General features: G+C 37.0%; 1 protein-coding gene across 9 annotated transcripts in view; it reads left to right on the plus strand.

Annotated features, from left to right (window-relative positions):
• The window catches only part of UTRN (utrophin), a 342,608-nt gene that overhangs the window by 290,663 nt on the left and 26,300 nt on the right, over positions 1-25,645 (plus strand). For all 9 annotated transcript variants that reach the window (XM_038130632.1, XM_038130631.1, XM_038130633.1 and 6 more), the window contains 5 exons: positions 6,358-6,443; positions 13,182-13,339; positions 15,752-15,918; positions 18,348-18,459; positions 24,853-24,989. In XM_038130632.1, the coding sequence (XP_037986560.1) occupies positions 6,358-6,443; positions 13,182-13,339; positions 15,752-15,918; positions 18,348-18,459; positions 24,853-24,989 (660 nt within the window). The remainder of the gene's footprint in view (positions 1-6,357; positions 6,444-13,181; positions 13,340-15,751; positions 15,919-18,347; positions 18,460-24,852; positions 24,990-25,645) is intronic.

Consider the following 25,645-nt stretch of genomic DNA (forward strand, 5'->3'; position numbering starts at 1 on the left):
TATTTAAATACACATTTGCTGTTTCCTAAATCTCAAAAAACATGAAAACATCCACTCCAGCAGCCCTTTGTAGTTTTGGCCAGCTCTTTATGAGCCCTTTGTCAGTTCTTTCTTCTGCTGGAAATGGAACTCTGCCCTGTCAGCCTGCATGACCTGCAAGCAATCTACTTTTATTTAGTTGCGCTTTTGAGGCATGGGTTTGTTCCCTATTTTTCGTAGTGGCATTCTCTATTCTTATCTCCCTTGTGTAGTAAAAACTGGGGAAAGACTTGGTTTCCATAAGCTCCTCCATGCCCTAAAATGTGTCTCCTTACATTGCTTCAGCAAAGGCCTTTCAGGACTCTTTTGGAGCTGACTAAAGACTCAATAGTGCAGTACCGGTTGCTTCAGTGTGTCTGATTGAATACGTGTTTTAGTTCAGAGCTATAAACAAAATTACAGATTGGAATTTCTAAGCTCCATGAGCGTGGTTATAAAATTTATTTTCTTTGTCCCCATTTGAAGTTGAAAAGAGCAAAAATATTTCTTGAATAGCGATAAAAATTCTTATTTTTAAGAATTTGCAAATGGGAACTTTTACTTGTAGATGCATGCATTATCTTCAGTATGTTCACTCAGTGCCAAATTCTAACAGTTTATAGCTTTTTTCCCCTCAGAGGATTACGTACCAGTTCTCCTATACTTCATGGATATTTTACTTTATTTTGGTTTTAGGGGAGAGGGAAGGAGGAAACAGAGTACATAGAACCATTGGTCATTTATCTGCTGGCTACTGGCATTCAAACATTGCTGTTAAATATTGTGACATTTCTGTTAGTTGGACTTCTCCCCATTAGTGCTGAAAAATTAAAGTGTCCATCAAATAGTGACTGGGATTTCTTCCTAAATTGATTTTTATTTTGGAGAGCTCTGTATTGTGAATAAACAAACACATCGCTTGCAAATAGAGCAGTAGACCAAGTGAGTTGCTTGACTTACATGTTATTGGCAATTTAGAATAGTAGATGTAATAATGTCAGAAAATTTTTTTGTACTTATTGGCTGGGGTTTGTCTTCTTTCAGACTGAACACAAATCTACTACATTTTCTTTAGCTTACTTTTGCATCCTAACTTCAGGTAGAAGTCAGTTGTTTAATCTTTTCATATTTAAAATGTACTTGGTAAGCAGCAAACCTTCCTTTCAATAATGTTTCCAGTTTCTCTTATTTCCCCTTGACTATTATGTTGAAAACTTAGTGCAGATGATTTTTCAAGTCCGTTAAATACTTGAGTCTTTAAATAAACTTTGAAAAATCGAGGATGAAGGTTTACTGAGAGAAAATTACATTTTACAGTGTGTTTTCTTGTTCTTCTTTCAAATTCACTCCAGGAAGAAAAAGAAAAGCTAGAAGGCCAGGCAGCAATTCTAAGCTGCAATATTTGGTATTGTTTCCTAAACTGGCCTTTACAAAAGAGCTAATTTGTGTCTTGGCATTTCCACTGTATATAGTGCATTGGTGTTATGCATATAAAATGTGTCAAGTTGTTAAACTGCCAACAAAAAGCATCTGTTAGTCACATGCCGCTAACCTGAGATTTAATTACAGATTCACAGATTAATGGCAAACTGAATAGTTCTCCAGACTTAACCTGCAGATGTCTTTGGCCCTTAAATGAACCAATTTATTTTTAGAAAAGGTCTGTTATGTTCTCATTTTTTCTGACACATTGGGAGTGATTCATTCTGAGCAGAGGAGAGAAACACCAAAATTACTCAGTGACTTTTACTACATCAAGGACTCAAAGGTTGTTCCAGACATCAACATCTGCCCTAATAAATATTTTCCAAACTTTACGTTCTTTGTTTTGGCTAGTCCAAAGATTCTTTTTAATGAAATTAGAGATAAATATCTTAATACTTACTATGAGAACTGTGAAGGAGGTTTTGCTCTGTAAAATACTTTGGCTAGGCCTGTGTTTAAAGCATCCAAAAGCAATAGCTGGTGGTTTTTCCTTTTCATCTATATACTGTCACATTTGCTGAAATCTCTAGACATCATTTATGTAAAAAGGACTGATAGCTTTCAGTAGTAATGGAATAGCTTAACACCCCTTGAAATGAGTTGCTTCTATATGTACTGATTCAGGGTGATGACTCATTTCAATTAGAATTACCCATAAAGAAGCTTCTATGTGCACTGTTTAAATATTTTGCAGTGTTTATCTGACTTCCTGTATTTCAACTTTTAAATTTTCTTATTTTTTTTCTTTTTTTTTTATTTAAGATACTTTTGATAATGCCTTCTTTTAAATTGAATTTCTTTGGTACATTAATCTGAGAAGGGTATCTATGGTATCTATGCTGACATTTTCCATATGATCAAAGCTGTCTTTCATGCTCATTCTCTGCAGCCCAATCTTCCCCTGAAGAATCACAACTTTGTTTTCATTGCACTCATACACCTGGCAGATTCTAACACCAGCCTGAATTAATATCCCAGGCCATACCAGCGTGTCCATTTCAGTAAAATCTGAACTTCTGAGGAATGAGGATGAGATACCTGCTCAGTCAGCCTTAACTTCTTGCCCTAGTTTTGACAGCTGCTGATGGAAGTTTTCTGCATGCACTCCACTTGCATCCCCTGTGTTTATGCTGGCTGTTTGGGTTCATAGAGCACTCAGTGGGAGCAGCTTAGCAGCCTGTGATAGCAGTAAGAAGGCTCTGGGAAGGTTCTGGCCCTCTGTAAGGCAGGAAAATGAGCTCCTTTGTCTGACTTGTCTGTGGGTGATCACGTGGAGGTGTCTGTGCTGACCTTCACTGATCTACCAGGCTGCCCAGTGTTGCTGGGCTCTGCAGATAAGTGGTAGCTGCAGTCCCTGGTAGTCCTCAGCTGCAGTGCTGGTGTTGTCTAGGCTTGAGAGCTCTTGTACAACAGAAGGCTGAATGGCTCTGGGCTCATCTTCATTCTCTAGTTTTCCTTGCTAGTACCTGATGGTTTTATGCTATTGCCCTCCTCCCCCAGGGACATAGGATTCCTCTAGACTTCATGTTATAATTCTGTTTTCCAAGATTCTTTATTGTGTATTCCTGTTTATCTCTTATATTTAATTGTTCTGCCTGTCTGACAACTTTTTTTTTAAATCTGTCTAACTCATGGCTACTGCTTAGCTCTAATCACAGTTCTGCTGTCTCTGAGGCTTGCCTTTTGCAGCTTTCCCAAAACCCTCTGGTATTATGGATTCCCACAATTCCCCCTCTTGGTTTACTTAAATAGAAACTTTTATAATTGTGTCGTTTATCAATTATTTTGTGTTTTATGGCTTTATTATAATATATTTGCTTATTATTTACTTAAAGTATTTTTTGCTTGCACTAAATATTGCTATATTATAATAGCAATAGTATGCAGCTGTGCCCATCACTGGTTGTCCCTTTGGCAGTCACATGCTTAGATAAAATGCTTATACATACCATGTCTATGTCATCACAATGCTACAGAATATTTGCATCCCACTGTTGGTGAACAGTCGTTTTTACACTTACATTCAACAATTCAGTATTAATTATACCCTGATTAGTACATTTATAATTTACAGGTTTCACAGGCCTGTGTTTTGGCTATGGTATAGACTGTGTTTGCCTGTCAAGAAGTTTTGGATCCTAACTCTGTGTTAGGAAGTTATTTAGAGAAAGGAATAGATTCAGGCTCCCTTTCATTGGATCAGAGCAAAAAAAAATCTGAGCTGCTTAAAGTGACCTTATCAATTGATTTTGTAATGACAAGCATGCTTGTATTACTAGAATGAGTCTGAATAGTGTGCTGACATTTGTGGCATATATGACCCATAAATTTTTATGAATTCAGAAATTAAAAAGTTTCTTGAATCTTCCCACTATAAAGCCTTGATTCTTAGGTTTTGTACACATAGGACAATTAGATGGTTATGCTGCCATTCAGAAGCACCTTGCACAACAAGCTTGTGGCAAAGTAGCCTAATAGTCTCCCAACAGGTTGAGGGAGGTGATCCTGCACTTCCACTCAGCATTGGTGGGACACATCTGGAGTCCTGGGTCCAGTTCTGGGCTCCCTCAGGAAAAAAGAAACGTGGACAGATTGGCATGAGTCCATTGAAGTGCCATGAGGACAATTAAGGACTTGGAGTAACTGATGTATCAGGAGAGGGTGAGGGAAGAGAAGTTTCAGGGGGATCTTATCAATGTGCATGAATACCCCATGGGAGCAGAAGAGAAGATGAAGCCAGGCTTTTCTGAGTTGTGTTCAGTGACAGGACAGGAGGCAGCAGGCACAACTTGGAACACAGGAAATTTTGCTTAAACATATGAAAAGAAGATGTTTTTAATGTAAGAGTGATCAAAAAGTGCCACAGGTTACTCAGAGAAGCTCTTCAGTCTCCATCCTTGAAGATACTGAAGTGGGATATGATCCAGGAAAACCATCTCTACCTGACTGAGCAGGGGCATTGGTCTGTGGAGGACCCTCCTGATCTCAGTGGTTTTGTGACTCATGGGAATACTTAAACCATTGGCTTGGAAATGTCAGGACTACAATGTCTGTGGGTTTGGGGGGAGAGGGGGAGTGTGTGTGGCATTTGGTTTTGGTATGTTGGGTTTTTTTATTGTATATGTAACATTACAGTGTTATATCTGTTTCCAAGAAAGAGACTAGGGGTGAATATGTTACTCTTTCGAAAAATGTAATATTGCAGGCTTTGTAATTATTGGTGTAATTTATTGAGAAAATGCTTTTTGTGTGAAGGAAGTTTTTCAAAGACCCTACAGAAATCTCCTGAAATCAGGAGAAGCTTGAAGCCTTTGTGCCCTGATCTTTTAGCTGCAAAATCTCACTTTCTGTCTTTATTTAACAAATGATGTGGTCAGTTCCAAGTTAAATCAAACCTAAATAAGTGTTCACTTTTTTTTTCTGATGGATGTAAATTTAAAACACAAACAACCATACACAGGAAGAAATAGGGAAATAACTTTATCAGGGTGTAAAATGAGCCATTTAGATGGCAAGGTATGCCAGAATGATGTAGTGTCTGTGATTGAAAGAGGTAATTTGAAGCTAAGCTTGAATATATAAAAAGGTGGCACTTTTATAGCGTTCTGGAAAATTGGGTCCCGATTTTCCAACTAGGCAGTAAAAGTAATAGATGTTTTTGATTAATTTGGCAATAATTTCTGTGTACCTCTGTTCTGTCTTGCGGAAAGAAGATCCTGCTGTCTAGTGTTACTAGATTAGATGATGTTGTGAAGACAAATGCATTAATATTTGTAAGTTGCTTAGCTAATTTATCAAGAACCCAGGAGTAAATTAATAATTTTGTATTCAACGCAACATTTGTGAAGTAAATCAGACAGCAGACCATATGTTGAATGGATAGGATAGAAAGAGAGATGTAATAACCACTTCAAAAGTAATTAAAGTATATATAACTTCTATGTGGCAGAAAGGACCAAAGTAAGGTTTGAGGTGATCATTAATTTAGTGTTACCTTACTTGTCGGTGAAAGACCCAGCTAACCTTGTGTGTGTAATATAGAGAATTTAACTATTTTAAAGATTTTTTTTTTGCTACGTCTCATTTAAACACAAATTGTGTCATGTTATTTTCATGTTTGAAAAAAGAATTTTTGAGAATATATTTCTGCATTGATCTTCTGAACTTTAAAATTGTCTTTTTCCCTGTAAGCTGGGTTTGTTGTTTTAGTATCTTTTTGAACAGCATTTGCCCTGCAGGCTTAACATTACTTGCTTTGGTACCTACTTTTCTGTTCTCAAGTTGCTTTTTAGGTTTGGACATACTTTTTGTCAGGCTGGACAAGATGAGCCTGAAGTGACATTGCTTAAAAAGAATGTCAGCTCCAAATCATTGAATTAGGGCATGTGATTGCCTCTTTATGTCCTGAAATTGTGTATGTCAGAACATTTTAAAGATAAAACAAAACAAAACAAAAAAAAAAGGAAAAAGTGATTTAATTACTGTGGTGTCAAAACTTGGTTTCATCTTACAGTCCTTGTGTTTCACATTGAGTAATGTGCCTTCCTGCTGTGTGCTCATGTATTTTTTTTTCCGTGTGTATCACATTAATAAATTACTTTCAGAACTTTGCAGAGCTAAATGTCTGTTCTTTTGTAGTAATACAAGCTGTTTTGACGTGTAAAACCACTTGGAAGGCAAGCTGAGCTTTTATAAGGAAAGAATTCTTAATGGATTTTTAGTGTTAATGGTTTTTTTGAGATCTGAAGTATATTTGAAATACAGCTCTCCAATGTCTTTGTATTATATAATAGACTAGAGTTGGAACGAAATAAAATGAAACTGTATTAAATTGTCTTGTCTTTCTAATTTCAGTGGCCGAACTGGAAAAATTCGAGTGCAGTCCCTGAAAATTGGCTTGATGTCTCTTTCTAAGGGCCTTCTGGAAGAGAAGTACAGATGTAAGGAAGAATTTCTTTTACAAAATACTCTCCATAATTAAGTCATGTACAATGACAAAGCACCTAGCAAAATTTGTAGTAAAACATTTCTCATGCCTAGTGCAAGGTAGTTTTCTTTTGAGTAAGTAAAAGACAATTCTTTTCATTATCACCAGTGACAATGGTTAAAGTAGGATTTATATCTTGGCTGGAAAGTATTGCTGTCCATTCTGAATCATCAGAAGTCACAGTACTGCAGTCCCCAAAAGAAAAGGAGAATTTAGCTTTGTGGAAGATAGAGAAGTATCATATTTGATTCTGTTCTCTCTTGTATGTGTATATGTTTTGTTTAGGGAAAAAGCAAGTTAGTGCTGATTGCACTATCATCATATCAGATTGATATGGCTGATTAGGCAAGGAAATACATCAAAGTCCTGCAATTGTATTTAGTGGTCTTAGAGAAAGACTATCTGAACTCTAAACATGATTTTCCATATGTGTGCTTTTTGCCAGAATTGCACAATGAAAGTTTAAAATATGTTGATTTTAGTAATCTCATAAGCTTGAGAAATACTGAGTAATATAAAAATATTTCACAAAAAATAAATGCAGGGCCAGAAGAAAATTTAGTAACTTTGTGGAAAAAAAGCCCTGACAAATACAGAAAAGAAGATGAAGCGCTATATTAGAGCATTCTAGATGATGGACATTTACATATTATGCACATAATCTTTAAATTTGCTGTTCTTTACAGTATTTCCTTGACTCATTTTGGAAACCCGTGAAAAAAATTATAGAGAGACTGAATTTGCTCCATGTACCTTTGGAGTGCTGTAAAAACATTTCTGCTTTCCTTAAGAGCATTTGTAAGCAGTCTTGTAAACTTAGTTATTAACATTGAAGAAAAGTAGAGGTGTTTTATGCATTGGGACATATTTTGACATCTGAATGTCGTACTGAGATTTTGGGGTGTTTTGTTGCCTTCTGTCATTTGACATATATGTGAAGTATTCCATAACTAAAAAAGAGCTTGATGGACATACCTTTGTTCCATAATGACAATTCAGGAGAAAATTCGTTGTTCTGTGTGAAATAAAAAGCTTTCATAAAGTGTAGGCTGTGGATGATAAACTGATAACCTTAGGAAAAGATGGTTTTAACAAAACTCTAAAACCTGAGAATATTCCCATTAAATTGCTATTGGTAATATATTAATATACAGTTGCCAAATACAGGCACTGGAGCAGAATAAGGAAATTACCTGGTCAGCTTCATATTTATGTTGTTGCTTTGTGTTTAGTAGTAAAATTAAAATGGCAGCTGATGGTGGCTACAGATTTTACATAATTTCTTGTCAACAAGATGGACTTTTACTCTGAAGGATGCTGTGAGAAGTCCTAAAAAATTAGTAAGTCTCATAAGACTTTTGTACCTAGTGATTGTAACTTCAACCTGAAATACATCTGAAATTAAAGCAGTTGCTTGCATTCTTGAAGTACAGAATTAATAGTTAGATACTGCATCCTTTTTGTTGTAACTTCAGCTCTGATCAATGTGCCAGGCTTTGATATCTTTGTTAGCTTTATTGTCCTTATGAACCTTAAAATTTTCACATAAGAGCCCTTCAATACAAAAGAAATTTTGCTAACAAAGGAAGTGTGTCAGGTACTGTTCTTGGTTTGTAGTGGCTTTTGAAGTCAGTGTTTTGGGGTCCTCTGGTGCGAGCTGTCACAGACTCATCTTTGATATGAGCCCTTTTGGCTTTTTTTAATTTTGTCATACCCTACCAATCATCTCCTGTTCAGAGAAATTTTGTCATATCTACTGAGTTTTCAGTCCTTGAGTAGAAATTGTAATGGAATTCCTGAGTATTTTCAAGAAAATCACTCACTTGGAAAAAAAACAGGACCTCGAAACATGGATGCTTAATGCTAATTACCTGCTTTTGATTTTTCCCTTTCTTGGACCAACTCCTGGCATTTGCCTCTCCTTTTGGCTGTTACTTCTAAGAGTTTCTGAGGTGTTGGCAATCGTGGGCTGCTCTGAGAGTGACAGCCATCACATGGCTGTGGTTAGAGCTCTCAGCAGAGCACAAACTGGGCTGAAAATGCACTAGTCTTGGAGAGGAAAACTCTACGAAGAGTAGTTGGTGGTAAAATAAGCAAGTTTTCTTGTTTTAAAAACTTTTGGACGAACCCTTAATTCGTTTCTAAAACTCTTGACCAGAATGTTTGCTGCTCAAGTGTTCAGCCTTCCTAGAGACTGTATGTTCATTTCCAGTACAGGTAGGATCTTTTCACTTGAAACATTTTAAAAAAAATATTTTGACAGGGAATTTTTTGTGATTTTTTTAAATTTAATCAAGTTTCTTTTTAAGATTCTAGACTTCAGAGTTGACATGAGAATGGATCTTTTAATTAAAAGTCTCAATTGCTTTAGAGGAAACATTCAAGCCTCAATTAAAGAATGCCTATTCTTGAAAATGTTTAAGACATTAACATGTCTTGACTTCAAGCACATGCCTAAGTGGTCCTGAGAATAAAAATGGGCCTGCAAAAGTAATTCAGTAGTTTTGAGCTGCTTACATCTATGCTTTGGGGCAAGGAGTCTCAGGCTACTTTTCTGTTGTTGAGGCTAATGTCCTGGTCTGGCCACAACCATGCTATTCTCTGCTTTCTCTTCTGACAAGGAGGGTCACTTGTGAGCTACACAAAAATGCATTTGTGTGTATTTCATTCTACACTTGTTTCTAATACCCAAAGCCCAAACTCGCAGCAGAAATAGAAAAAAAAACACATATGGAGTTTTTTACAGTGTGTAGCTTTTAGGTCATATAATTTAATGTGTAAAATCTTTATGATTTGAGATGAAAAAGAAGTGCTACTTAATAAATTCTATCTTCTAAGCAATTCAGTTTTCAGGTGATGTACAACATCCTTGGAATGTGGTGGGGCTTTTTTTACTATTATGTTTATGTTGTAAATTTTCAAGTAATTTGGAACTAACTTAAAAAGAAGAAATTAAAATGTACATTCTGTTTGTGACAATGCAACAAACAATGTGGGTTATGGACATCTTTCTACTAACTATCTGATTATCCTTTTGATAGGAATTCAATAAACTTTTCAATATTTTCAAGTATCCCTTTATCAACCATTAAGTACATTTTTTTCTGGTTGTCCAGCTAAGTTACAGAGTCCCACTGGCTGTAATCCTCAAAATACTAGTGTGAGGCTGAATTTATTTGACTGATTTCTCTTTTTCTGGTTTCTGGTTTTTTTCATACAACTCAGATCTGAATAATCTTTTCTCTGCTTCCTCAGTAATTTTTCTTGTACTTTGGTAGAGTCTCTTATACAGTTTAGCCTTTATATCAATGTATTTTATGTTGAAACTCCTTTAGTGTATAGGTACATGTTAACAAGTTTCATTTAAAAGAGGTTGTGGCTTTTGAGATAGCTGATGGGTGATGTATGGAGTCTCTTTCCCAGTAGTGGTGAAACTGGGTACTCCCTGTCAGAGCTAAACAGCCTGTCCTCCATCTCCCACTTGAGAGATGCTCTTGCCATGCCTCCTTTGCCAGGGAATAGCTCATGGGTTATTTGGAGTAGGTAGGCCAGATAACAAGAGCATTCTCACTTTCCATGCCTTCAGTTTTGGGGCTTCTCCTGTGTGCCACGTTGAAGGCATTGAGGGATTTGGGAAAAGAGGGTACCATCCATGAACTCCTTGCACCTGGACAGTCTTTGGTCATGGCACAGCTGCTAGTGTTAAGAAACAAATTATTTGGAGGAGTTTGAGCTTTTCAAAGGTATTTGCTGGTTTCCTTGTAGCTAATTACTGTTCCCTCTCCTGTCGCATCGTTTTCCTCTATTTCCCAGCTCCACAGTCAAGTGAAGTTTTAGGGCTTAGGAAATTACTGCCTCCCAGCTCCAGCAGCTAATGAATTATTGTTCTTCTTTTATGGCCTGTTTCCACTGCAGACTGATGCAAACAGAAAGAATAAGACAAATTTTTCTTTTTTTTTTTTTTTTAATATACTATCAGGTTTTTTTAAACTGACTGTTAGAAATTGAAAAACTATCCGATCCTCACTTGAAGAAGATAGCCAGGATCTGGGATTGCCAACAGGAGCCTGCAGCTGTACAGTACTAATTCTGTCCCCTAATTCTGTGTTGTTGGGTTTTTTTTCTCAACACTGAGTGGACAAGATGCTGTAGCTGCTGTTTGAGTAGGCAAGAAAGGCTGAGAAAAATACAATAAAATCTAAAAACTAGTTCAGTCGTCTGGATTCTTTTTTTGTGAAGATCCTTTCTTCTGCTTCCACCTCCTCTGAGAAGAAAAAAACTTTGCTCAGACTGTCTGAAGCACACTGTCAAAGCTTGCCAGTTGCTCCAAATGAAGGGCAAAACAATTTACACCATGTAATAAGAGTTACTCGTGAGTGTTTCTGAACAAAGATTGTCTTTTTCTTGATCAGAAACTCAGTCAGACTGAATTTGCAAATGTCATTTATTTCTAAGTTATTGGTGGTTGTTCTGATGAGAAACATGGAAAAGTAAGGGCATCATATAAATGGATTCTTTTTCTTTTAAGATTACTTGGGGCTTTAATCCGAGCCAGCCATTGAGTGCAAAAGGAGATTTTAAAAACCAACTAGAATAAACATAATAATTTGATTCCACTTCTTCTGTAATTTGTACAAATCACAGAATTAAAAAATATTTCTTAGATAAACTCAGCATTTAAGATGTTTTCAGAAAAGATTAATCTCTTGACTGAGTGCTAATGTACACAGTTACAGAGTTCATAAATCAAAATTTTTGGCAGAAACATTAACGTTTTTAGCTGAGCATTTTAACAATTAAAATTGTCCAATCAAAGAAATGTGCTAAGAAAGCACATGAGAAATAATAACTGCTGACAGGCCTATTAACTCAGTGCTTTACTGTGATGTAGGTACATTCACTATCTTCCTTCTCAGTGCCTGTATCTGGAAAAATTTTCTTAATCCTTTTCAGGATCAATTTTTTCCATTGTTGCAGTCATCCTGGTTCATCCATTTATACTGCAGGGCTTGACACCTACCTTAGGAAAATGGAATCAGTGAAGGAAAAGTACATGGAAGCAGACATGGTTATCCAGGAAGAAAATGTGATTATTGTTTAGCTCAAGTTGTCTTTCTGGCTGCTGTTCTTGCTTTAAGCTATTTCACATGACCAGATGTGACTTGTGGTAACTTCCAGTTCAGAGTAATTGTGCTTCTGTCCCCAACCAACTGAAGCATGACATAGTTTTTTAGCATAAGATGTGGATATCTGAAATATTACTTCATTCTTCATGGAATCATAGAATCGTTTGGTTTGGAAGGGGCTTTAAAAGGTCATCTAGACCAACCACCTTGCAATGAGCAGGGTCATTTTCAGCTGGATCAGGTTGCTCAGAGCCCTGTCCAATCTGGCTTTGAATGCAGGGATGGAACATCTACCACCTCTCTGGGAAACTTGCTCTAGTGTTTTGCTACCCTCATTGTAAAAAAAAATTAAATATACTTAATAACCAGTTTAAATCTACCTCCTTTTAGTTTTAAAACCATTTAGTTTTAAAACCATTACTACTTACCCTATTGCAACAGGCCCTGCTAAAAGCTGTGTTCCCAGCTTTCTTTTAAGGTCCCTTTGAGTGCCAAAAAGCCACAATAAAGTCTCCCTGGAGTCTTCAGGTTTAGCAGCCTCAACTCTCTCAGCCTTTCTTCAGAGTGATGGAACATCTCTCCTATGATGAGTTTTCTAGCCTTTTTCTGGATCTACTCTAAGAGCTCCATGTCTTTCCTGTACTGGGGACCCTAGAGTTGGACTCCACATGGGGTCTCACAAGAGCAGAGAGTGCAGAATCACCGCCCTCAATCTGCTGACCATACAGCTTCTGATGCAGCCCAGGATATGGTTGACTTTCTGTGCTGTCCAGCTTTTCATCTGCCAGCACCCCCAAGTCCTTCTCCACAGGGCTGCCTTCAGTCCCTTCATCCCCCAGCCTGAACTGATACTGGAGGTTGCCCTGACCCAAGTGCAGCACCTTGCACTTGGCCTTGTGGAACCCCATGAGGTTCCCAGGTTGTCCAGGTGTGGATGGCATCCCATCCTCCAGGTGTGTCAGCCACACCACTCGGCTTAGTGTCACTTCCAGACCTGCTGAGGGTGCACTCAATCCCTCCATCTGTTTTATTAATTTAAGATATTAAATAACACTGGTCCCAGGAGGGGCCCTTGAGGGACATCACTCGTCCCTGTTGTCTGTCAGGACTCTGAGCTGTTGGCCACATCCAACCAATTCCTTATCATCTAACAGTCCACCCATGGAATCCATCTCTCTTGAATTTAGAGACAAGGGTGTTGTGGAGGGCTGTGTCAAAAGCTGTACAGAAGTCCAGGGAGGTAACATCTGTAGTCATGCCCCTGTCCAATAATGTAGTCACTCACGGAATCATCTTTAGGTATGTCAGGCAGGAATTTTTGCTGATGAAGCTGTGCTTCCTCAAATCACATTCCTATCCACTATGTGCCATAAGAAGCCATATAGCTTCATTTATTTGGCCTTACTTTTCTCATTTTTATGATTAGATGAAAGTTTGGGACAGTGGCCATTTGTAACCACGACAATAATACAGAAATTAAAAGCTTGAGCTGCAGCAGTACTGAATAAAAGGAGGCATACATGGAAATGGAATGAGATCGTGTCTTTCTTTTGTTGATGTTGCAGACCTCTTCAAGGAGGTAGCAGGCCCTACAGAAATGTGTGATCAGAGGCAGCTGGGCCTTCTGCTTCACGATGCTATCCAGATCCCACGGCAGCTTGGGGAAGTGGCAGCCTTTGGTGGCAGCAACATTGAACCCAGCGTGCGCAGCTGCTTCCAACAGGTAAGATAAAGACCTTCATGTGAAGAACAACACAAAACCAATGTTTCTCTGTTAAGTTTACAGGTTCATTTACACATGCTGATGTAAAAAGAAGAGAGGAATATAAAAATATCAACTGAGTTTTGAACAGAAATTAATATGCTCCTGCAACTGAGTATGGGAAATTAATGTGAAAATGCAGCTGGAAAGATGGTTTACAGTTTAGGAGAGGATCAAACAGATTTTGTTTAGCCAAAAGAGTATATCAATCTTCACGATTCTGACAGTGTTTGTGGCTCTAAAAGCTGTTAAAAATTTTGTAGCGGCCAATTATCCTGCTTTGCATTGTTCAAAGCAACTTGATGCTGTGAGAACAACATGCTTTTTCCAGCTGGAATAAGGCATGATCTCACCAGAACAAGAAAATGATGTTGATAGTAATTTGACCTTGTGCATGAGGAAATTATTTAGCATTATGTTAGTGACAAAAGACCTTGCAGTCCCATGAAACTTCAAGCGTAGTCTTTTTTATATTGCAAGCCTTCATGCAGCAGATCAGAACACAGAATAAAGCTCTTGCAGCCTGCTGTGAAGCTCCAGCTACATGCAGGGGGTTAATGAGGCTGCAAGGAGTGTCTGTCTGTTTAAAGATGATGAGAATTAAAAACAGAATGTTGTAATGGACCACAACTAACTCAGACTTTTTCAAGGATGCCTAAGGCTCCAAATGCTAGCTAGTGATAGCCATACTGTTTCAGTACATTATTTTTGTGAAAGCAGCTGATTTGAACATTGTCAGAAATTGCATATGGATTAAAAATACACCATGGCTTATGTAAAATTATTGATTTGGACTGATTTTATGGAATTGAACATTTAAGATTTTAGTGAACTTTCAGAGGATTTTCTTTTGCCGTTCTTTCATAGAGATTTCTACATTTTTGTCCAGTTCTTTGAAAAATGCAGTTGTGCTGGCTTTTTTCCTGAACTATTAGATTCATTTCTGGATTCAGGTGATTAGGATTGAAAGAGTATTTGTCCAGGTCATGAATAATTTGATAGATACTTACAGAAGTTGGTTTCACCAATTAACCGTGTAAAGGTTCCCCTGATGTTTTAACATTGCTGTTTCAGACAATAAGGGATGATGCTTGGCTTATCTATCACTGGCCTTGAATGGTTTGAGTCATACTGAAATAAATTTTTCATTTTTTGTTGACAGGCTTTCTGTGTGACAGAAGAATGACTTTTATGTCCCTCAAGCATCTACCCCATCTCCCATGCTATTCAATTATGGGTGGGGTACTAGCAAGATAGTGTTTAAATACTTGATGTATTATTACAGTTATACTGATAATGAGGTTGCAATCCCTCATCTCACAGGAGTAGTTCAAGTTTAGTCCCTGGTTAGGAGAGCATAGAGAAAATGTGCGGCTGCATGTCAGTTAGCCCAGTGAAAACAAGTATTTTGTTGGTGAGGAAGAAACACTCTTTTGTTTCCATGCTTCTCTCTCTTACTGCCAAAGATGAACTTGGACCATGAATAGGTTAAGAAGCTTTCCATCATGTGTTACCATTTAAGAATAACTTTCATTTTAAGCTTTATTTTATTACTTCCACTGAGCTCAGAAATATTGAGCTCTGTTGTTATTGCTGACAAAGTTGATGAATACAACACCTTTGTAGCTAGGCTTCTCTGGTGGTTATAACTTAAAGAAAATGTGGAAGTGTGTTTGCTTGCTTCTTAAAACAATCATGTTAATACATTAGCTTGGATTTATTCTTGCAGTGACTGGCTGTAAATGGCAGATTCCTTTCTTGTTCTTTGCCTGGTTTTTTTTTTTATTTTGTGTGTGTGTGTGTATTATGTTTAATGTACTAACTAGAAAGAACACCATGGACTTAGAACACAAAAAATTGACAAGTCTTGGGCCATTTAGTACACACATGCAAACACTACTGACTTCTAGCATTTTTTCGTCAATCTTAACTCAGAAGATAACCATGTCTTCAGTATGTCTGAACTGCAGAGTGTACTCACTTACTTTTCAAGTCCTTTCAGTTGAAAGACAGCTTTACTTTACAGTCTGTTACTTCTGTACTAGGTCCTCCATCTTTCTTACCATCTGTCCACTCTATCACAGCTGTTAAGTCTTCTAGAGTCTTATTGACTTAACTTGTTTTCTTTATTTTAATTTTCATGGAGATTATTTCTTGTATCCTGTAAATGGTTTTGGATTAAACTGCCATGGAAAGAATTAATGCAGGTTGTTGGGGTGTTTTTCCATAGAATTCTAATCTATGGAAGCAGTCATAGAAAATCACCTTGTGGGTGTCTGGTGTTTTGTTTTTGTTGTTTGTGTTTTGTTGTTGTTTTTGTTGGTTTTTGTTTGTTTTTTTTTTAATTTGGATGTGGGTTTTTTCTCTCCACAGAACCACAATAAGCCGGAAATAACTGTAAAGCAATTCATAGATTGGATGCGCTTGGAGCCACAGTCTATGGTGTGGTTGCCAGTTCTGCACCGTGTGGCAGCTGCAGAAACAGCAAAACATCAGGCCAAGTGCAACATCTGTAAGGAGTGTCCAATTGTTGGATTTAGGTAAGAGGAGAGGTGTTAGGTGCAATGTTTCTCTGAAAATATCCACATTTTTAAGCCTTCCAACAAGTTTTTTCCTGTCTGTTTTTCGACTGTTTTCCTTCTTTAAGATGGGATCTGCCACCCATGGTGAGGCCACAGTGTGGCCTGAGCCAGTGCAGTTCTGGCTCATGCAGTGCCACTGCTAGACACCCAGTGGTCCTGTGGCTGACAGAGGCACAGCGTGAGCTGTCATCAGATGGCTTTGGATTGGTGGATTCAAGAGATAGCAAATGAAGTATAAATGCACCCCTGTGTTCTGTAAGCACAAGATCAAAAGGAGGTGATCAGTAAGAAAAAACATGGACTGTCTGTCTGCTCTCCTGCATAAGGCTTGGGAAACTCACTTATGCCAGGCAGTATAAAACACCCTTCAACATCAGTCTTTCCTTGCTTAAAACAAACACTGATATGTTGCTGGGATGAGACTTGCAAAGTCCCTGTCCATGTCCCTGAACATAATCTAACCTTTCTCTTTTCAAAGAAAGGTGTGAATTCTAAAAGAGAGTGTTGCATGGAGAATATTCTCCATGTTATTCTCCTAAGCTGTAGTTGGTACCCTTAGCAAGTAAGTATTGCTGTGACTAGCATGCATTTGTAAATTGATTGCTCCAGTGGATAAAGTGATGCAACCCTCATGTCCTAAATCTGCATTAGAGGCCAGAGGTGAGCATAACTGGCTTTTTCCTCTACTGTGGTCATGAAGTCTGATGTATTATCTAGGAAAAATAAAAAGCAGTCAATCATGTAAGTGTTTCTAAGATTTTTCTTTAGGTATCCAGGCAGATGAGGAATTTTTGTTCATTGAGCTTTCTCTCCTCCATCTTTCTGTTATTTTAGAGGATAATAATATGAATCCTGAGGTCAGATTCATCTTGCCTAGTGTTAGGGATGCTGGCTTTAGTCAATCTTACGGGATTGAGCTAGCAACCCTCTTTTTCTTTTTTATTATCAATACAGGTATGTGATTATTTGCAAAAGTAATAATCTGATCAAACTTTGTTGCCTGTCTTAAAAAGAGATGAAATTTTCTAAGTGTTCCTGTCTTTGTTATTGTTTGAGGAAGCATAAGGTGACAAAGCTCTGGCACAGCTATGTTATAGTTGTCTAAGTTGTACTGTGTGTAGGAGGGCAGAGAGATGAAAAAGAAGACAAAGACCCATTTAGAATGGGTCATTCTAAATAATTTCTACAATGAAGCTGGAGATCTGCAACAACAAAAGCATCTAGCATCTTAGCAGAAGGTAAATGTAGCCATTTAATGCATTGTCTCTGAGAAAAGATTATAAACAAGTTGGATCAGCATCTTTTAAAGTGAACTTTTACATTTATAGACACATATTCTCTTGCAAAACAAAACATAAAACTCAACAGGGGTAAAATGTGGATGGGTACTGAAAACTGCTCTCAGGAAGCAATTTAATTTAAACTTTAACTATTCAGTAGCTATTCAATTTGGTTCAGTTAGCTCATTTTACTTTCATACAAATGATATAACCTCATTCAGTCAAAACAACCATAGCATAGAAACAGTGGGTGCAATCTGGAACTGAACTGTTGATTTAGTCTAAATAAATAAATAAACCATGTTCTTGGTGATTACATTTAGTACAAGGGATACTTGTAGAAGTTGGTTAGCCTATTTATACATACACTCTCTCAAAAATCAACTAAAAGTAAATAAATAATATATTTTTAACTGAATTTTAAATTATTCTTAAAATTCATGAATTCTTGAGAATTTAATTTTCTGAAATGTATGTTGAGTTTCTGAGCATCAAAATTATTTACAAACCTTTAACTGTTGAGTATAAAAACTGAAATAAAGCAGTCTGATTTATAAAAGTTTTTTTGAGATAACACATGAATAGTAAATAGAGGAAAAGAAAAACTAATGCAATGTAGTTTAAAGTCAGTAAAAACTTGAAAATTATAAATTCTTCCCAGTCCATCAATGAAGCTGATGCCTGTAAGATTTTTCTGCATCAAAGCTGCTTGGGCAGCAGGTGATTGATATATGCAGTTACAGATCTGTAATGCATTTCAGATGGCTGTCTGTATTGATATGGAGACAGGAACTTTTAAATACTCAGTGAGGTGTGCAGTGTAGAAGGTTCTGTGGGCTAAGGGGGCTGCAGGTTTCCTGTGTCCCTGCAGCTGCTGCAGTGGCACTGCTGTCCCTGGGCCTGCAGCTGGGATGAGTGCTGGCCGTGCCACGTTCTGGCTGTGCACACTCACACTCATCAAACTTCTCTCTCAGCTAATCCCAACAAACTCACTGTGTCCTTGTGTTGCTGCTGCTGAAAAGCAGGTGACCCATTTCAGAGAGTAAGTTGCTTTGTGAGGCTTAATTAGAAGTAAACCTCTAATCACTTTGTTTAATGTCCCCACAGGTACCGGAGCTTAAAACATTTCAACTATGATGTCTGTCAGAGCTGTTTCTTTTCTGGCCGCACAGCAAAGGGGCATAAATTGCATTATCCAATGGTGGAGTATTGTATACCTGTGAGTACCAGTTTGCTCAGTGTTTCCAATGGATAACAACCCAGATTTGAGGCCTAAATTATTTTTTCATAATCTTTGTTACCTAGCCAGGATTTCTTTTACATGTCTTTAATATGGCTTGTCTTCCTACCTTTCTCTTTGGAAGGAATCAGGAGCTTTTCAGGTTTTGCTGATTTTATGTAGAGAGTGTTTGAATTCTATAGAAATGGGCAGCAGTATCCACCTCTGAGAGAACTTAAACTTCACTTCTGATTGGTAAAACACAGCTTGAATATTAAATGTTACTGCTGTTCTTGTATGCTAATATATATACACACACGATAAGGGTAAGAACATGTCAGAGAAAAAGGACTTGTTTTACTATTGCTATACCAATGGTAAAGAGTATTTAATATTCTGGTAATGCACATTAATATTTTTCAGGGGCTCTATTTTCGGGTCCAGCATTTCCTTGCTTTGCGAAAATGTGGCTAGAGATAGATTGTGTTTCATTCTGTTGTGTAATTGCTATTTACTGGGATGTATAAAAGTTGATGTATAGCTGAAGAAAACCCCAAAAAAACAGAACTGATAGTTCCTAACCAGAAATGGTGTGAAGATTCTAACCAGAAGTGGTGTGAGATGTTTACCAGCAGTACCTGACAAAAATAACCCTGTATTTTCCTAATGGTGTTTCAAACACAATTTTTTAAGGAGATTCCTAGGAGTCTTTCCTAACTGAAGGAGTGGCTGGGTTTCTACACACAAATACCACTCACACTTTTTTTATCAGCTAGCTGTTTACAGTCAAGAACTTTATCTTAGAAATAAATAATTAGGATAATTCATATGTGCTCTACACAGCAGTGGTGAAAATCTTCATGCTAAGAAAAATTCAGACCAAAATGTAACTAGAGCTGATTCAACAGAGCCAATTTTCAACAGTGTTACAAAACACTGTGGGTTCTTCTAGTAGCAAAAATTCATTGAGTTACTTGACTCTTTTGCTGTAGTTCTTGGACTTACTACCTGTGTTTTCCTTCTCTTTTTTTGTCTGGCGTGTCTTCTGTAATGGAATTCAAATTCTATTGAGTAGTAGTTTTACTTCATTGTGGTCAGAAAAAAAAATGAGTAATGTTAATGTATTTTTATTAATTCTATAACCAAATGTTAGTATTTTGTTGGTAAATCTTCATGTCAGGGAATACTCTGAAGAATATTTTTTAAGTAGATTTGTTGTTTTTTCAGCTGTTTTTATTGTTTTTAATATTTTATTACATGACTATTCTAACCTCAGGATTTGGAGGTCTATGATTAGACATTAAAAATTCACTTTTTTTTTTTCCTTATAAACCTCATTTTTAGTGGAACAGAAATGCTTTTTTTTACTGCCCATAATATGCAGGAAATTCAGAAATTGAGGTGTAAGGAGTGTTGAAACAGATAATGATGCTGGTCTGCAGGATAAGATATCCTTCCTGTTGAGTTAGTCAAATCCAAATTACAACTGGTATGGGGCATTGTACTTTCCCTAGGACAGGATGGTATATTTGTGATGAATTTCAGGTTTTGTCTGAAGAAGCAGATTTGATATCTAAGATGAATTTCCAGCTCTTGTTAAACAAGTTCACATTGTGTAACCGTGAGCCATCTCATTTACAAGTGAAGGCTGACAAACTGAAAAATATATTCTGGAAATGGCTGGAATCCTCTCTATCCCTGGAAATAGGGATGGCTTACATTATAATGAAAATTTCTGTTACTGCTGCAGAAAAAAATGTGGCTTTAAGGAAATATTAGGTGTAAAATAAGGTAGCGTGAGGCAAAAGTCCCTTCTTTCCATGAGCTACAGGAGGGATGAGGTGACTCCTCTATGGAATAATAAGGGGAGTAAAATTACATTCTTGATTAGACTGAATGAAGGAAGGCCAGTGTAAAAAGGGGAAAAGGAAGGAACTTGGGGAAGTTTTAAGTAGAGCAGAAGAAAAGAAATGGTATATAATTCAGGTGATGCATAAAATTAGAGTTCCAGCAGTGACCCCGGTTGATTTGGAAGTGGAATATGAGAGCTGGAGTTTTATTTGGGTCCTGATGTAAGTGCACTCTGCTACCTCAATTTCTGTAAAAAGAAATGACCCATTATATGAACAGACCTAGATGCCTGTTGGACTTCCATAATAAGCACCCAGATGCAAACTGGTTTAACTAGCCTTACCCAGTCTAGGTCTGGAATAAAGAATTGATTTCATTAAAAGAATCCTGTATTATTTATTCTTACTATTTGTAATAATGCACTATGGTTAGGATACTAATTTGTTGCTAAACCTCTCTACATATTGAGCTCATTAAATGCAATACAGTAGTCAAGAACTGCAAAATTTTTTGCGGTTAGGAGAATAGCTTATATGTTTAAATGGAATAATGCCTGAAAAATAGCATAGACCTGGGTCTGTGAAATAAAATAAAAGCACCAAAGGCCACTGAATTGTTCCTTAGAATCCATTATATTACAGTACAAATAGCTTGAACAGGATGGATGCATCCGCTCTGTCTTCTCAACTAAATTCAAAGACTATTGATGTTAAAATGTTGCTTTCTTGGCCAGTGTTGAAAAGCGAAGTACAAATGCATGTACTCATCAAACTGCATTAATAAAATCTAGCTTCACTTTCTTACTGCTCATGCATATTAATACATTTATATCAAGAATACTAGCAATAAATAGGTAAAAAAAAACATGCTTCCATTACTTAAGCTGACATTTAGAACTGGAGCTTAGTCACAGATGGATGGAAGACCATTTAATTGTCTTCAGGTGAATGGTTCAGTGTAGAGTATAAAGGGATTTCTCAGAAGCACAGTAAGTTCTTATCAAATTTAAAATAATTTGGAGAATGGGTTAAGGAATATGTTCTCCATGGTAATGACTTTTGTGATATTTGCTTTAGGTAAGAATTGCTTCATAATTTCAGATTAGGACCATTTATTCCTCATGGTTATATGTAGTTACTGCATTCTAATCTGTAATGCCATTTTGCATTTGTCCTAGCTTGCAATTTCGTTTTCTTGATGCTGGGGAAAAAAAATAATTATAGTAGCTTCAGTTATGTCTTTTCTTTCATCCAGGATTTAGAGATAGGTGTGAGAAGCATCTGAAAACACAATTCTCTCTTAAGTAGTAGAAATGCAAAGTTATTCTAGTTTATTTTTCATCTTTATTCTAGTTTATTTTTCATCTTTTCATCTGAAAAGATGGAGAAATAAGATTTTTAATGTAAAATTTTACATGGATGTGTAAAAATATTGTTAGATTTTCCTAGCATGTAATTTGAGAGTAGTCCTACATAACTACCTACACAGTTTATTTTTAGATTTTTTTGAGTTGGAAATCCTCTCAGTAGTGGCACTTGTGTTATATTAATGTGGCTGGGCATAATGACAGCATACATTAGGGAGGTTCACATCTCTTCTGGGAATCAGTTTCTCTGTGTGTATTAAAACAGCTAATTGGTTTTGTGTTAGCTAAAATAAATGCAATTAAGAGAATGATGACTTAGATGTAGACTAGTCCTTTTAAATAGCTAGGTGCAGTGAAAGGAATAAGAATGTGGGCTTCCATTTGTAAAAGAGAATAGTGAGAAATAAATAAAATTAAATATATATGTATTATAAGTATTCTATATTATTTATTCATGTTTCACGTATTTATTGTAATTGTTATACTACATGTTTTGTAATTTAGAGCTCTACAATTAGTTTATTACAAGCTTGATATTACTTTTTTACCAATGAAAACTTGTTCTATTTCCAGTATACTGAAAGCATATACCAACTGGGTTTTTAAGATATGTATGGAAGACATATTTCACCATGTACATTTTTTTCCCACTGCTTTCCATGAAATCCTGGTTTCTTAAATTTTTATTGGATTACAAGTAATTCTATCTTAGTTTGTTGCTCATAACTCTCTTTGTGCCTGGCTGGTGTATTGAAGAGCACTGATGCCAGTTTGTCAATTGTTACAATGGTTTTTTAGTTGTGTATGGCAGCCATGGATATTAAATGTTTCTTCCTGAACTTTGTCTTGCTCTAAGAACTGAGATTGTAAATTCAGTTTGAAGGCATGGTCTTTGGACCAAATTTTCAGTGAAGGAAAGTATTTTTTCTTTGCTTTTTGAAGTAGTTCTGTAGCAATGGTGCAATTTGTACTATTGATTTGTGTGGAAATAGCCAAGATGTCGTGATGTAAGTAAGGTACCTGCTAGTTTTAATTTAGAAGATAGATTCTACACAACAGTTCCTGGCTATTCTTTTTTTAAAGGAAAGTGTTATAGTACATCTCCCTTGGCATAATTTTGGATTGGATTGTGTTTTGTGGTTATATGCCCAAAAGGAAAAAAAAAAACCAACATTTTGCAGAGTTGCACCTTGATTGTATGCAAGTTAAAATAGTTCTTTTAAATCTGCCCAAATTTCACTGGTTAGTATTTGCTCAGTCAGTACACAGTCATATTAGTCCTCTTTCTGAGAATCAGGTTGTCGTACCAAATAAAGAATACATCAGAGGAAAAATTTTGGCAGCTCAATAGACATTTATTTCTACAATGTGTAGGTATTAAAATTTTCATTCCTTGGCCTTGGGGCAGAGTTCCATCTGTTGGAGTTACTGTTGCATGAGAGTAAGCAGCCCCTTGCATGGCCTCATGTTCCTTCTTTGGATGGTGCAGTGGTTGGAGAGATGCTTTTTGAGAATGATTTTGTGAAGCCTCCCTGGATTCACTTTTATTAAAATTCAGGCGTTCAAACAGCCCTTGGTCACAAATTTACTCTGTTGTCTACTTTTTAAAGCCACATAGAAGTTCCTACCAATGCCTATTTGTTTTGCTATTTTTATTGCTCATCTGAAATGCATTACAGAGTCTGTAACTGCATATATTATACATATGTTAAAATATATAGATGAGTATGGAAATATTTTTAGGTTTTGACAGCAGAGAATAGGTTGCCTGACCTGCCTCTAGGCTTCTCGGTAGTACTTTGGGAAAAAGATGACAAAACTGAAGTCTTCCTGTCTATTTTCCACATGGTTGTCCATCAGCTTTGGCATCCTTTGCTGCTGACAGGCTTCTCCCAAAGCAGAGGGTACAGGAATGCAATTTGTAGTTTGTTACAGAGGCTGGACTGGAAGTCTGTAAAAGATGTTGCAAATCTTCAGGTAATTCTGGAGGTGAATGGCCATGTTTTTTTACTGCAGTTGCAAGAGAAAATGCTCAATAGTACAGGCTGGAAGGGGCTGTTCTGTTGAAATACTCAGCGCAGTCTGAGCACATACACTTTAAAAGCAGACTGTATGCTATTGTTTCTTCCTGCAGATCTCTTCGTTGCCATTTTTGCCTTGTATTTTATGCCTGTATGTATCTCTGCTTTTGTAGCAGAAGTTAGCTGAATAGTACTACCGAAGTAGTGCTGCCATTATTGCTGTGATTATCACCAGTTGAAGGGATTTTTAAAAGCAGGTGAATAAATTTTAATTTTGTTCTCAGGATTGGGTGGTGGGCAGGGAGGGAACAGAGAGGGATGGGGCTAAGCACTTACCAGTTTTGGAAGAGGCTGCATCATTCAGGACTAGTAAAAGTGCTGCTGGTAGGGATGGAAGATGTTGATTGTAACTTGTAAATTTAGACTTGTAGAATCTTGTGGGTAATCTATGTCCTAATCTTACCCTGTGGTAGTAAGAAGACCACTGAATCAGTCTGAGTTTGTTACTTCAGGCACCAGTTGTTCTTATCAGGCCTGCCTGTTCTTTTGAACAGTGCCTGTACACTGGCCACCCCTTCATCCGTGCATTTTTTTGACTCTGGAATATTACAGGTTGTGGCAGAATCCTATAGGAAAAGATTTGGTAACTGGAGAAAATACTTATGAAAATCTTGGCTATTGCAGCAGAGAATGGTTTAGCACATACCATTTCCATCTTGTAGTAAAGTTTTCCATTGTAGACCTACAATGGGAGGCAGTGAGGGCTATATCTTACCAACTGATTTATTCCCTTTTTAATTTTTTCTCAAAAATTAAATATTTGTGGTTTTTAAGACTGGATATAAATGTTTAGCTTAAGACTTGAACCTGTGTCAATTTTTCTCTAATTTATAAAGTAATTGGTAGATGCATTTATTGCTGGGAATTTGAAGCCTTGCTATTATTTTCCAGTAGAAGAGAATTTTTAGGTACATTAGCGTTCTTATTGTACTGTGTCTCAGGACACTGAAAAGGCAATTTTAGCATAACTGAAATTTTAAAGTTCTTCCTTGTATTCTTTTTCAGGACAGCACCAGCAATATTAATCAATAATATTGACATTAAATCAGTACTATTTAGCAATGTTGAATTTTTTTTCTTTTTTTTTTTTTTAAGACAACATCTGGGGAAGATGTACGGGACTTCACAAAGGTGCTGAAGAATAAATTCCGGTCAAAGAAGTATTTTGCAAAGCATCCCCGACTTGGCTACTTACCTGTGCAAACAGTGTTGGAGGGTGACAACCTGGAGACGTAAGCTTGTTTTACAGAGCAGTGGCTCCTAGAGTCACTGGCCCGTTCCATCAGAAAAGCTGAAACTCAAAAGATAGCCAACAACAATTGCAGAGCCTTGTGCTATGTTATTCTGCACTGTTTCACATTATTTGCAGATCTTCTCTATTATTTTTGAAGTAACATATTTTATGCTTAGATTTTTATCAGCATTGTATTATAAAGCCATGGACAATACAATGTCCATGGTAATGGACAGAGCAGCTAATTTTGGCAGGGAGTGAATAGCTGTTTTACAGAGAATACTTTCAAGGAGACTGGGTTTTTGGAACTGCACTGCTTATTTGATTATATCAAAATTCCTGGAATTAGAAATTTCTGAGTTAGTTGGGGTCCTACAGGCTTCAGAAATAGTGGTGGCCTAATCAGAGAGAGCATTCTCAGTGTCTCCATGGTATTATTTATGGCATTGACAGAAGTGCTCCACTTATTTACTCACTTGGCAGTTGTCAGCAAAAGACACTCTTACAAGAGCAAAAATTAAGATGTGTTGACAGGGTGCTAGAATTAGTTTCATGGTTTGACTGTCCCTCACATCCTGGAGTCTGTGGCCCTGCTGCACTGTCTGAACACAGCACCACTTAGCAACAGCCCATGTGAGGCTGCAGCAAGGACGC

This window comes from Motacilla alba, chromosome 3 (assembly GCF_015832195.1).
Source record: "Motacilla alba alba isolate MOTALB_02 chromosome 3, Motacilla_alba_V1.0_pri, whole genome shotgun sequence".
NCBI lineage: Eukaryota > Metazoa > Chordata > Aves > Passeriformes > Motacillidae > Motacilla > Motacilla alba.